The sequence below is a fragment of the Cokeromyces recurvatus genome, assembly GCF_025118155.1.
Source record: "Cokeromyces recurvatus strain NRRL 2243 chromosome Unknown BX663scaffold_11, whole genome shotgun sequence".
Lineage (NCBI taxonomy): Eukaryota > Fungi > Mucoromycota > Mucoromycetes > Mucorales > Mucoraceae > Cokeromyces > Cokeromyces recurvatus.
In genome coordinates, this window is record NW_026251397.1 from 571,106 (window position 1) to 583,846 (window position 12,741).

The window sequence follows — 12,741 nt, forward strand, 5'->3', positions numbered from 1 at the left end:
AATTAAATTTGTTATAGTCATAGTTTCATTTTATTATAATAATAGACCAAAGTCACATTAAGCGACCATTCTTTATAAATAATAATATATAATGGTGTATTCACATTTTAGCACCCATAAAGGAGCCTATTTTCATAGATTGTCTTACACCCAAGTCAAGCATAATTTCTATATAAAAATAAATATATAAATATTTGTATAGATTTATCTTAGGTAGCACACGAAGTTTTTTTTTTTTTTTTTTTTTTTTTTTTTTTTTTTTTTTTTGTAAACAAACCTTCAGAACCACCAGGAATAGCATATGCACGTACTTCACGATATAATCTTTCAATCTTTTCACCTTGTCCACCACGAGTATAAGCTAAACCACCAAAGATTTGTGAAGCTTCACGAGCACAGTATTCAAATGTTTGTGTACTTTGAGCTTTACAAAGTGCAATAGGTCCACCTAATCTTAGGGGCAACAATTGAAAGGGCATTTTAGTGGCTTGATATGTTAATATTTCCATCCATGCATGAGTTGCCTCTACTTGTCTAATCATGTGAGCAATTTTATTTCGAATCACTGGATGATCAATCAATTTCTTTCCAAACGTTTTTCTTTTATTTGCATACTACGAATAGAATGTATGTATTATTACTAGTTCTTTTTTTTTGTATTGATATAGAACTAGAAAATATGTACCTTGATTGATTCCTCAATACAAACTCGAGCAAATCGATTTGCCTGAATAATAATTCCCATTCTCTCACTATTAAAATTCCACATGATATACTTGAACCCCTTATTTTCTTTGCCAATCAAATTTTGTTTAGGAACTTTGACATCTTCAAAGGTAACATAAGCCGTTCCTGATGGCCAAACACCTGTGCATTTCATGTGTCGTGTCAAAAGCCCCTTGCTATCACGTTCGACCAACAAAAAGGAGATACCACCATAACCTAGACCACCTGTACGGCATGCAACACAAAAGTAATCAGCAAAGACACCATTTGTAATCCATTTCTTTTCACCATTTAGGAGGTAGTAATCCCCCATATCTTTAGCCTCCGTTTGAAGACCAGCAACATCAGACCCCCCTACAGGTTCTGTAATAGCTAAACAGATGAACTTTTTTCCCGATAAGCAATCATCTACTACCTTATCTTTGAGGTATTGAGAACCAAAGTGTAAAATAGGAGGAAGACCTATTCCTAAACCACCGCATAATGCCCAAAGAACCTATCAAGAAAAAGAAGAAGCAAAAATAAATAAATAAAGGAAGATGGATTAATCACTTTGTTTTTTTCATATATATATATAAATGTAATCTACTTTACACCTCCAGAACCACAACGAGCAAGTTCATCAATAACAATAAGCGAATGAAAACTGTCCCATTGATTAGGTTCAATACCAGCAGGAAGACCAAAGGGGAGTTTTGTATGACCTACATCATGCGTTACAACAGCTGCTAATATACCCGCCTTTGCAGCTTTGATAAACATATCCTTTGGGATTTGTTTTGCTTCATCCCATTCATGACAGTTAGGCATAATCTCTATTTCAACAAAATCACGTACAAATTTACGAAGTTTTCTATGTGTATCATTATAGAAAGGGCTAGAATATATATATAAATATTTTTATATATAGATGAGAGAGTTTAAACGTATATAAATATAAATATATATATAAATATTACCTGTACCAATCCTGATACCACATAGGATCACCAAAGGGTACCATATCACCAAAAGTTTCATTCACAATTAAAGGGTTTGCATTAGGCTCTTCGTTTTCCTCTTGTTGTTGTTGTTCATTTAATTCATCGTTTAAAGTTTCTTCTTGAGTATCTGCAGTAACAAGTTGTCCAATTTCATATTTTACTGCAAGTCCTTTCAGAATATTTGGATTATGGAATGCGTCAAATTGTTTAGAAGCATCCATTCCAGCTGCTTTTAATAAAACCTTTTTCCCTCCTATCATATTCCTAAGTTTAATCATTTATATATATATATGGATTCTATAGGAAACTTACCTGGATGGTCTTCTAAAAAGCTTGTTACATCATACACTTTATCGTGAATAACGATCCAACTATATACGCATAAAAATAAATCAAAAACTTTTAAGACAAGTAAACGCGTTCTATATAAACTTTACCAATCATCATCAACGACATGTTTAGCTACTTCTTCAATAGTATATTTACTCTTCATTCTATATAAAGATATAAGAAGAAAAAGAAAAAAGACTTGATCAAATAGATGGTACTTTTATTAAATAACAAATAATAACAAGTCTCATGTGATTTATATAAAAATATATATTTATATACATGTGTATATTTGTATATAAATTTTTATTTAGGGGTATTTACTGCTACACTAGACATATATTATCATTTAAAATGAAGAACATATACATGCTTGCTGTTGTAAAGGCTTTTCTTTAAATAGCATAGGACAATGAATTAAATGATGTCCTTTATTGTCACATAATGCACAAGGTGTCATATCTTCTTCTTCTTCTTCTTCTTCTTCAATGGGAGTATCTAGTAATCGAGTGTTGTACATAATGGGTTTAAAAGTAAAAGTAGTAAATTTCTTTTTCAATTCATGAATCAAACGACTACTATAGTGTCTTTCCCTCATCAATGATTCGGTTAAATCAATTTCTTTATTCAACTTGCTCTGTAATATGATCTCTAAACAGTTTATATCCTTTAACAATACTTTGATATCCTTGTGGTGTTGTTTACTTGTTTTCTCTAAGGTTAACTCGTAGGATTCAATCGCCTCTAGTCCTGCTTTCCTTAAATCATTTTGCTCATTTATTAATGTTGTTATCTTTTGATTCGAGATGTGGAGGTTATTTGAAAGTTGCTGAACTTGTCTTTCGTATGATTGAACTAGATCTTCCAACATATCTATACTCTCCATACTTGTATCTTGAAGTTCTTTTAAAGAGGATTCAAGTGATTGTATATGATTATCCTTTATTTTCTGGTTTTCTTCTAATTGTACTAAGGTGCTCTTTAATTGTCTATTCTCTGCTTCAAGTAGTTTCATTTTATCTTGCAATTCATGACTAGGTAAAGGTGGAATGATCGTGACCATGGATGGGCTTTTCTTTTGATAGGGTGTTGAGGGTCTATTCATTAAATTTAAATGTTGTTGAATTTTGATAAGCTTAATAGCCAATATAAATAATCCCGTTTTAGGAGGACAGTGAAAGTAACGCTCACTATTACAACATATATACGAAAGAGGAACAAACAAAAGGAAACGAAACGAAACAAAACGAAACAAAACGAAACAGAATAATAATAATAATAATAAAAAATAATATGCATACCAAATATATAAATTAACATTGTTACTGTATTTCATGTGTTATACATACACATTTACCCATTGACAGATCCATCATTTTTCCCTGATCCAATTTTATCTAATTCTATACCAGCCCAGGTACCAGCCTTGAACTGAGTTGTGCCAATAAATCGTACAATTCCATGTAAAGTAAAATTGATTTGTACTTTATCGCCTATGTGAAGTTGATTTGATATCATTTCTTGCTCACAAAAAATATTATCATTGCATTTCATTAATGGCATATCGTACAGTTAAAAAAAAAAAGAAAAAAAAAAAGACAAGAAGTGTATAGAAAAAAAAAAATAAAAAAGAAAAAGCAAAATAAAAAAAAAAGGAGCAAAGGCACTTCATAATAAAAATGAAATATATAAGGAGAGAGAATATATACATATTGATATTAAGAAAAAAAGGCTAATTCATCAAGTATAGCATGTGTAATGTTACTGCTTTTTGATTCTAGGTGTTGCAGTAATATTCTCATTTACACACTAAAGGAAAGCTTTCTAGCTTGATTGCAGTTTTCTACTAATGATAATTTATGTGTTATTTAAAGAAAGGCTTTTTTTTTTTAGTGATAGGGACAAGAGTCAAGGTTTCTTATTTGAGACTAAATTAGTCGAAATATCACTTTTGTCTTGAAAACTTTATTATCGGAATAGAATTCATTGTGCTTTTAGTAAACTAGAATTGTTCAATCGATTTTTTAGCTCAGATGAAGTAAATCTCCTAGAATTCATGAATATATTGGGTTTAATTTCATAAACGACTTTAAGAGTTTTCATCGTATTTTAAGCTAATGATGATGAAGCATTTCAAAGTAAAACTATCAAATTGATTTGTGATTATAAATAAGCTTATTCCTTCCTTTATCATAGGAAACTATTTGACTGTTCCATGAGTATACATTTAAAGAGCTTATAATAACTATACTCTTTTTGAGTGTCATTCTATTTTCCTGCTTTTTATATTAAGAATAAAAGTAACCAGAACATATCATTCTTTCTTTTGTTTATCTTTTTTCAATAATAAAAGTGTATACTACACCTTTGTAATATTATATATATTACGATGAAGACAAGTTTTATTTTTTATTTTTTATTTATTTATTTTTTTTATTTTATTTATTTATTTATTTTATTTTCATTTATTGTGAAAAAGCCATACCACACCAGAATCTACTATTATTACTGCCGCGGACGATAGCATTATTCAGTTAGATTAAGAATTAAATAAATTGTACTACTTTTTATTTTTATTTTTTTCCTTCTTATTATTATTTTTATTTCTATTACTATAATTATTATTATAAACATATATTATGGCAAGTGCTACTGTTAGTACAACTACTATTGTGAAGCCCATTAGAACTATAAATACGCCGTCTTCAGCATCAACATCATCTTTACCATTATTAATAATAACGGACAATAAAAAATCTCAAAGAAAGCCGTTTATTAAAAGGGAACAACAACAATCTAAAAAGACGACTTCTTCTGCACCCAATACACCACAAAAAAGGAGAAAGAAGAAATCAGTAAAGGAAATAACCAATTCAGAGTCTTCATCTTGTACTGAATCAGATGAATCGAATGTGACATCTAAGAATACAAACAAGAAAACAAAGAAAAGAATTCAAAGCAATAGTAACCAAAAGTCAAAAAAGACAAGTGCATTGGATATTACCATTACTGCTACTACATCTGCTTTATTTACTAATAATAAGCATTTCCCAACAAATAATCTTATTAGAATGAAAAGGTATACCAAAAAAGGGGGGAAAGTATTACGTATTGTAAACTAACAACTCAGATAATCCGTACTATTTAAAAAATAAAAAAAAAAATAGACATGAGCATTTACTTTTACGAGAATCTACTACTATTCATCGACAAAGAAGTCGTCGCAAGTCAACAAGTATTATTGATATGAGAAAAACAAGTGATATTTATGCTGGACCTACATTTACTAATAATGCGCCTGCTCCAAGTGCTTTACCAATACCTTTCAGTAACACAAATAAACAACAATCAAGAGATTTATTGGACCTTTTAAAGCATAAAAAACGTCATTCTACACATGAATTTGATTTAACAGAAATACAAAAGGGTTTGAGATCCATGTTGAAGATTTAATTCTTTCTTTCTTTCTTTCTTTCTTTATACCCTTTTCGATTATTTTTTTTTTTTTTTTTTTATAAATGTAAATGTATGCATTTATTACTGGCATTTCATAATAAATTTGCATATCGCATTTTCATATCCTTATTGACACTTTCTTCTTTCAAGATACTTGACAGTAATGCATCGACAGAGTTTTTTTTTTATATTATAACAAAAAGTTCTACATATTTATACATATAAATATTCATATATACACATACACGCATACGCATATATAAAAAAGGTTCAACAAGATATTGTTCTACAGCTGTAGCCAGTTCAAGTCGATAGAAGAATTATCGGGAATAGATATAGTAGTAATTTCTTTGTATATCAATAATTAACTATGTTATCTACTTGTTTTCTTTTCCCAAGTATATATGTATACAGTATGTAAAAAAAAAAAAAAAAAAAAAAAAAAAAAAAAAAAAAAGTACATTATGTTAAGGAATACAAATATTTGATATCCTTACATCATGCGAATGAAGTCGATACATACATACAAACATTTAACAATCCAATGAGTGCAAGATATCATACTAATTGTCCAGATCAGATCAGCTAATAATGAAAAGGTGAAATTTAAGAAATGAAAACCACCTCCCCCTCCATTATTGAACGGGAAGGGGGAAAAAAAAAAGAAAGTAAATAACAGAAACAACTATTGAACTAAGCTATAAGATCTTAACCCCCATGTATTTTTCAGTCGGTTTGTCCATATCTTTTTTTATTAACTCTTGTATAGTTCTAGAGCTTGTTTGATGAAATAATTAGGTATTAGTTGTTGTTGAGGGAATCATCTATGAGATGTAATTTGTAGATAAGCTACTATTTTTTTTTTTTTTTTTTTTTTTTTTCGAAAATCAGAAAATTTATGTATATATTAAATCAAATGCGTAAAATAGACATAGGTTGTTTCTCTCTCTCTCTCTCTCTTTTATACAGATATTTAGACAAAAACAAACAGTGACTTTACATATATCTTTATCCTTCCATTTGTCTTTTCTTTTTTTCTGCTATTTCTTTAGCTCGTTTGATAATAGGTAAAGGTATACCTGCTAATCTTGCTACATTCATACTATATAAAAACTAGTTAAATACATAATCGTATCTTCCTTTTTCTTTTTCTTATTATATTTACCCATAACTACTCATAGCAATACCATTTGCTAGCTTATACAAAAATACAATATTTGATATACCTTAACAAACATATATACATATATTAATACAACACATATATGAGCAGAAGAGGAATTATATATATGTATATATATATATATCTTTCTTTTTTTTTTTTCTTACCTGCTTCCTGATTTTGTTCTTCAATATAATCCATATAACAGTTTCTTACTTGGTTAGGAAATTCATCACCAAAGAGTTTCCCCAGGGAGGGATAATGTGTCACAAATAACGTGACACATCTTATTTCTTTCACAAAATGATCGAGGACAGCATGAGCAATCGCTTGACCATCATGTGTGCTTGTACCTCTTCCTAATTCATCCAAGATAACCAAGGATCGAGATGTCGCCAATTTCATAATTTCAGAAGTTTCTTGCATCTCAACCATAAAGGTACTTTGCCCTCGCATCATTTGGTCAGTTGCCCCCATACGCGTATAGATGGCATCAAAGAGACCCATCCTAGCCGATTGAGCAGGTACATACGACCCTAATTGTGCCATAAGCACGATCAAGGCAATTTGTCGAATATAAGAACTTTTACCTCCCATATTAGGACCTGTCAGAACCATAGTCGTTTGTGGTTCATTAAAATGAATATCATTCGCAATATAAGAACTTGTTTGATTTTGTTTCTCAGCCATCGGATGTCGTCCTTCTACTACATCTATTCTAACTCTTTCGTCAAAGATAGGTTTTACATAGTTGGGCTGACTGGCTGTCACTGTTAAAGATAATAGACAATCGAGCTGAGCTAAACAAGAAACAATATCTCGAAGTTTTTCATATTTTTCTGAAATTTCCCTATATATAGGATAACAGTTTAATAACTATTCATATCGGATATACATATATATATATATATATGGACTGGTTTATAGATCACTTGCATTAAAAATTCTTTATAAGCCTTTTCTGCATACATAATTAATAAATCTTCATGTCGTTCTTTTTCTCTCAACTGCTCAATAATATACTTGTCTTGAAATCGGCTTACAGCCTTTGTGCCACTTATCTTAATCCAATCTTGAGGAACGTATCGTAATTTTGTATTAGCTACTTCTAGTAAATAATCCTGTCCTGCTACTGTCACATATTTTACTCCTAGATGTCCAAGTTGTGTTTCCTTTTGAACTTTTTCTAAATGCTCCTCTAAAAGACATTGAACATAGTTGATATTCTTTTTTTCTCGTTGAATTTCAGGCCATTTCTCATCAGATTTGAAAAATTCTGTCACTTTAGTCGTAGTAGTATAAATAGCTGATTTAAACGAAACGATATCGTCATGTATTATAGGTAAGGTATCAAATAATGTGTTTAGCAAATCAGATTCAAACCTGGATTCATATAATGGAACAAAGGTAGATGATATCTTGTTGAAAGCCTCCAGTATCTGTAGTAATTCCTTGGGGCTTGTCTATTTATATTAGGATGAGTCCTACATGAATCTTTCTTTCTTTTCTCTTTTCTCTTTTCTTTTCTTTTTTTTTACCTTTCCGTAATGAATTCTACAGATACCTTTTTCAATATCTGGTATTTGCTTCAACAAAGATAATAAAAGTCCCTTTTTTGGGTTACTTGTTGTTTTCAGTTCTTCAATCGCATAAACTCGTTCATTGATTTTACTACCCACCAAAATAATAATAATAATAATAAATATTTATATTGCATATGTTATGTCCTTTCAATTTTACTTGATATCAATCAATGGTTTACCAATCCATTTTCTTAATAATCGCTGACCAAATTTGGTTTTTGTATGGTCCAAGATTGAAAATAGAGATCCTTTGGTTGTGAAATCAGTATTGTTACGATAGATTTCAAGATTGACTAGTGTTGTGCCATTTAATAGCATATGATTCTTTGTTACGAAATGATGAAAGTACTTGATTTCCTTCAAGATATTGGTAAGTTTGAATTCATCTAAATATTGAATTAAACAAGCCAATGTTTGAACTATAATATCAGGTAATGACATCACCTTAGACATCTTTATTGACTGCTGCTGCTGCTGTTGTTGTTGTCGTTGCTCAACATAAAAATCAGTCACATAAGTGAGAGCTGCATTATAATCATTACAAAATGTGTTCTTCATACGCTCCATTCGGACATGGTATGAAGACCTAAGCATTAACATTTTCTCGGTAGCTTTACTCATAACTGGAGGACATATGATTTCACTGGGTTCGATATGCAATAGACGTGTCTCTAGTTCAGTACGCATAAAGGTGTCTTCAAATGCATCATAAATAATATCACCTGTCGCTGGATGAATCGAAATAAGTCCAATATAGACACGCTCATCTGATCCATGTCCTCCACGCTTCTGTTCAATTAAACATAAAAGATGGCCTGTTGTAGATGAATTAATTAAAATATCATCAATAATCGTTCCCTTTGTAATCATTTGTTGAAGTTCTCTTTGAAAGGGTTGATTACGATTAGATCCAATCGCTTTTAAAGAAGCTGTTTCTGTTTGTCGAACAATACCAACTTTATAACCTGCATCCACAAGTCTTGTTTTAAATGGAAAAAAAAAAGAATGTGAGTGAGTGAGTAAGAGAGGAAAGAGGTTAATTTACTTTTTTTCATTTATTTATTTATTTATTTTTTTCCCTTTACTTTTGGACATGGTAGTTTAATCGATGAACTGGTATACTTGCAACATAAAAGTTTCTATCGATAAAATTTGCAATGTGTAAAATACGAGAAGCAATCTATAATATTTTTTTAGATTGAATAATCATCTCTAACTATTGTAAATATTCTTATTACTTTTGCATCTTCACCAAAGAATCGAAATTTATAACCCACTTCAATCAGTAAGAGACAATCAGGGTATTTTGCTTTTAATTCTACAACTTGTTTCTCTAAAGGTGTCATCTTGACTTCATTAGTCGGTTCAAAGCCTTCTACACGTTGACGTGCCTCTGTTCGCTTTTTATCTAGAAAACTTAATTTGGCTGCAAATCGTTCTTTCAATTGGTTTAAATCTTCTTGGACAATGGGAGTTGATTTCTTTTCCTCATGTGTTATTAGATCAGTATTAAGACTATCAGCAGCAGCAGCAGCAGCAGATGATGTCTCCACTGTATTTGATTTGAATCGTTTATTATCATTTTTTTGTGTAAAAAACGAACTAATAGTTGTTTGTCGTTTCATAATAAAAACGATAAAAAAAAGAAAAAAAAAAATAGGAGGAAAAGGAAAAGGAAAAGAAAAAGAAAAAAAAAACATCTATTTATTATTATTTCCCCCAACCTTCATCACCAGTAATGATGATCTCTTCTACTTGATAAAAAGCACTCATACCAGACTCAAAATGAGATGCTACATGACAATGAAATAGCCATTGACCAACATTATCGGGCACCATATCGACTACTTCAAAACTGATGGGGGTTAGGTCGACTACGTCAACACGATGGCCGTAATGGAGAACGGTGGCACCATGCCAATGGGCAGTATGGACATCATCATCAGAGACACCAAAGGAGACAATATACCAACGCACTCGTGACCCATAAATGACATTAAATGGTGGATTATTATTATATACATAGCCATTAATATGATACATACGGTTGGATTCATTAAATAAAGGATCGGTTTGTTGTAATTCAACAAGACGATCAGCAGAGAAGCCTAGACGAGCACCGGATTCATTAAAGTAAGTGGAGAAGGCTTCGTCCGTATTGGTCATGATTGTAAATACTTCTTGATCGATTCCCTTAGGATGTTGAAACATGGCACCAGGAGAATTATACTGTAAGGTGCCTGGTTGATAGATAACAACAAGGCCCAAGAGACCAGCAGGGATATCTCCTGGTGATGACTTGGATCCATAGGCCCATATCACTGAGGATTGATTTTCGGGAAATTCATAATCGGAGGGGATATCCCAAATATAACGGTAGGACTCTCCAGGTTGAACAAACTGTCCTGGCAAAACTTTGGTTGTATTGGTTGTATAAGGGTGCAAACTATGAGGATGATCAGCTTTGTTGTAAAAGGTAATGCGAACTTGATCACCTGCTTCAGCTCGTATGATGGGTCCTAATTGACCCAAGATGGGATCATGGGCAATAGGGGTTCTAAAAGCATCATCTCTATATTGACGATAAAAAGCCTTTTGGTAAACGGATCCGATACGTTTATCTTTACGATAAACGGTGTAAAGTGAGGAGGGTGGATTTGTTAATGGTTGATCCCTAAAATTATCCCATTGCATTGGCGTATAATCCCATAATTCTTTTTCAGCTGCAATATAATAATGTCGAATAGTGCGATTGAGAGGAGCAGTTAAAATTGGCTTTAATAAAATGAAACAAACTAGAAAAGAAGCTAGCAAGTACATGAAGAGTGTGAGTGAGTTAAAGAATACAATAATAATAATAAGACATTATTTTATTTAACATGTAGATAAAAATAGATTTTTATTTTCACTTTATTTTATTTTTATTTTTATTTTTTCTTTTCTTTTTTTTTTTTTTTATTATTATTATTATTATTATTACTATTTTATGCTTGAAGATATCCCTGCAAAACTCTACCAGCTAATTCACCCAATACACTCATCGTATATCCTCCTTCTTGCACAAATAGAACAGATCGATTTTTAGTGCTTTTTGAAGTCTTTATTTTAGAGCCAATTTTATTATAAGTATCCTTATTTTGAAGTCCCTTTAAGCCGGCAATAGGATCTTCATGCCATGTATCTAAACCCATGGAGACAATCACGATTTGGGCATCAAAATTAATCACTTTGGTGTCATTTAAAACGATATCTAAATGAGATAAATAAATAGCATCTGTAGTTGTGTTTGGATCAAGAGGAACATTGATGTTATAACCTTCTCCAGGGCCTTTACCTATCTCTTGAGTTGATCCAGTAAAGTAAGGATAGTTGGGATATCCATGAAGTGAGATATAGAATACAGAGGGGTCATGATAAAAGATACTCTGTGTACCATTACCACTAAGATAATGTATATCAAATTAGTAAAGCATGTATAACAACAAAGTTCTTATGACTAACTAACTAACTTTACTGATGAAAATCGATATCTATAATTAAAATTCTTTTCTTGTCGTTATTCATTCGTGTCAGGATCATATCTGGATGATTTACTGCCACTTTATGATAAGGTCTTTTCATCTTCTTCATATCTTCCGGGCTATAATTTTGTAAAAATCGAGTAGCAACAGCGACATTATTAATAAAGCAATAGCCAGCAGCTGTATAATGTGAAGCATGATGTCCAGGTGGTCTACATAATGCATACACGGGTTTATTTGTTTCTACAAGTCTATGGGCAGCAGACAGAATAATTTGAGCAGAAGCATAAACAGCACTCCAAGTATCTATGAATATGAATATAAATGTAAATGTAAATTTAAATATATACATGTATGTATGTATTATATATGTGTATATACACAGACATAGACCTATTTTACCTTTAACAAAAGAGACCGACATATCACCAAGATAATAACCCATTTTACCTTCACAGCTCTTGTTTGCATTTTCTCGAATGATTGAATCGTCTAGATGACTTGTAAAGGATGACTTTGCAAATGTATCACCCATACAAGCATCCTTAGGTAAACCCATCTCTATCCAATCCTTATAAATAGTTTTTAAAAATTGAATATAATCATGACGGTGGATATCCAAGATGGGGTTTATTGAATAATCAAAGGGGCTCACTATCTCAAAATCTGAAGGATGACTGTCAATAAATGCTTTAATTGATTTCAGCCTTTCAGGAGACTCTATATACAATATAAATATACATATATATATATTAGATAGTATTCTTCTATTCATGCTTGCTTACATAAGAATGCATACCAACATAAGGCTTCCATTCACCGCTTGTTAATTCCATTGTAGGATTATGTAAGAGTTCATCGTCAGAATAAAAAACTTGTATTTTAGTTTGTGTCATAAGAAAGAAAGAAAGATAAAAAAAAAAAAAAAAAAAAAAAAAAAAAAAAAAAAAAAGAAAAAGAAAAAAAGCAACAAGTATGTT

At 31.1% G+C, this 12,741-nt stretch overlaps 6 protein-coding genes across 6 annotated transcripts; 1 reads left to right on the forward strand and 5 right to left on the reverse strand.

Annotated features, from left to right (window-relative positions):
- Positions 1-2: 2 nt before the first annotated feature.
- BX663DRAFT_508249 (acyl-CoA dehydrogenase/oxidase) lies at positions 3-2,439 on the reverse strand. The gene is made up of 8 exons (XM_051527455.1): positions 2,355-2,439; positions 2,147-2,254; positions 2,022-2,080; positions 1,686-1,962; positions 1,321-1,603; positions 686-1,222; positions 278-614; positions 3-168 (listed from the first exon to the last, which is right to left on the reverse strand). Exons 2-8 carry the CDS (start codon positions 2,200-2,202, stop codon positions 101-103), a joined length of 1,617 nt encoding a protein of 538 aa, XP_051383316.1. The 5' UTR covers positions 2,203-2,254; positions 2,355-2,439; the 3' UTR covers positions 3-100.
- On the reverse strand, positions 2,389-3,557 carry BX663DRAFT_530964 (uncharacterized protein; the record flags this gene model as incomplete). The annotated part of the gene is made up of 2 exons (XM_051530351.1): positions 2,389-3,136; positions 3,397-3,557. The coding sequence occupies 2 exons, from the start codon at positions 3,555-3,557 to the stop codon at positions 2,389-2,391; spliced, it is 909 nt and encodes a 302-aa protein (XP_051383317.1).
- Positions 3,558-4,622: 1,065 nt separating this feature from the next.
- Positions 4,623-5,553, forward strand: BX663DRAFT_560847 (uncharacterized protein). The gene is made up of 2 exons (XM_051531908.1): positions 4,623-5,118; positions 5,207-5,553. The coding sequence occupies exons 1-2, from the start codon at positions 4,679-4,681 to the stop codon at positions 5,490-5,492; spliced, it is 726 nt and encodes a 241-aa protein (XP_051383318.1). The 5' UTR covers positions 4,623-4,678; the 3' UTR covers positions 5,493-5,553.
- Positions 5,554-6,366: 813 nt separating this feature from the next.
- BX663DRAFT_508256 (muts domain V-domain-containing protein) lies at positions 6,367-9,838 on the reverse strand. Its single transcript, XM_051527456.1, has 8 exons — positions 9,479-9,838; positions 9,326-9,420; positions 8,398-9,219; positions 8,196-8,328; positions 7,594-8,120; positions 6,825-7,507; positions 6,661-6,721; positions 6,367-6,597 (listed from the first exon to the last, which is right to left on the reverse strand). Exons 1-8 carry the CDS (start codon positions 9,584-9,586, stop codon positions 6,504-6,506), a joined length of 2,523 nt encoding a protein of 840 aa, XP_051383319.1. The 5' UTR covers positions 9,587-9,838; the 3' UTR covers positions 6,367-6,503.
- A 30-nt stretch (positions 9,839-9,868) lies between these two features.
- On the reverse strand, positions 9,869-11,132 carry BX663DRAFT_508257 (Cupredoxin). The gene has a single exon (XM_051527457.1). The coding sequence runs from the start codon at positions 11,058-11,060 to the stop codon at positions 9,951-9,953; it is 1,110 nt and encodes a 369-aa protein (XP_051383320.1). The 5' UTR covers positions 11,061-11,132; the 3' UTR covers positions 9,869-9,950.
- Positions 11,133-11,219: 87 nt separating this feature from the next.
- Positions 11,220-12,684, reverse strand: BX663DRAFT_508258 (uncharacterized protein). The gene is made up of 4 exons (XM_051527458.1): positions 12,561-12,684; positions 12,164-12,481; positions 11,755-12,067; positions 11,220-11,681 (listed from the first exon to the last, which is right to left on the reverse strand). The coding sequence occupies exons 1-4, from the start codon at positions 12,655-12,657 to the stop codon at positions 11,225-11,227; spliced, it is 1,185 nt and encodes a 394-aa protein (XP_051383321.1). The 5' UTR covers positions 12,658-12,684; the 3' UTR covers positions 11,220-11,224.
- Between the last annotated feature and the right edge of the window lie 57 nt (positions 12,685-12,741).

Coding starts and splice junctions, on each gene's coding strand:
- BX663DRAFT_560847 (XM_051531908.1), top strand. CDS start 4,679: ATGGCAAGTGCTACTGTTAGTACAACTACTATTGTGAAGCCCATTAGA. Junction 5,119..5,206: donor AATCTTATTAGAATGAAAAG/GTATACCAAAAA, acceptor AAAAAAAAATAG/ACATGAGCATTTACTTTTAC.
- BX663DRAFT_508258 (XM_051527458.1), bottom strand. CDS start 12,657: ATGACACAAACTAAAATACAAGTTTTTTATTCTGACGATGAACTCTTA. Junction 12,482..12,560: donor TGAATGGAAGCCTTATGTTG/GTATGCATTCTT, acceptor TATTGTATATAG/AGTCTCCTGAAAGGCTGAAA. Junction 12,068..12,163: donor GTCGGTCTCTTTTGTTAAAG/GTAAAATAGGTC, acceptor TCATATTCATAG/ATACTTGGAGTGCTGTTTAT.
- BX663DRAFT_508249 (XM_051527455.1), bottom strand. CDS start 2,202: ATGAAGAGTAAATATACTATTGAAGAAGTAGCTAAACATGTCGTTGAT. Junction 2,081..2,146: donor CATGTCGTTGATGATGATTG/GTAAAGTTTATA, acceptor ATGCGTATATAG/TTGGATCGTTATTCACGATA. Junction 169..277: donor TATTCCTGGTGGTTCTGAAG/GTTTGTTTACAA, acceptor ATTTTTATATAG/AAATTATGCTTGACTTGGGT.
- BX663DRAFT_508256 (XM_051527456.1), bottom strand. CDS start 9,586: ATGACACCTTTAGAGAAACAAGTTGTAGAATTAAAAGCAAAATACCCT. Junction 9,220..9,325: donor TTAAACTACCATGTCCAAAA/GTAAAGGGAAAA, acceptor ATTTAAAACAAG/ACTTGTGGATGCAGGTTATA. Junction 8,329..8,397: donor AAACCATTGATTGATATCAA/GTAAAATTGAAA, acceptor TTTGGTGGGTAG/TAAAATCAATGAACGAGTTT.
- BX663DRAFT_508257 (XM_051527457.1), bottom strand. CDS start 11,060: ATGTACTTGCTAGCTTCTTTTCTAGTTTGTTTCATTTTATTAAAGCCA.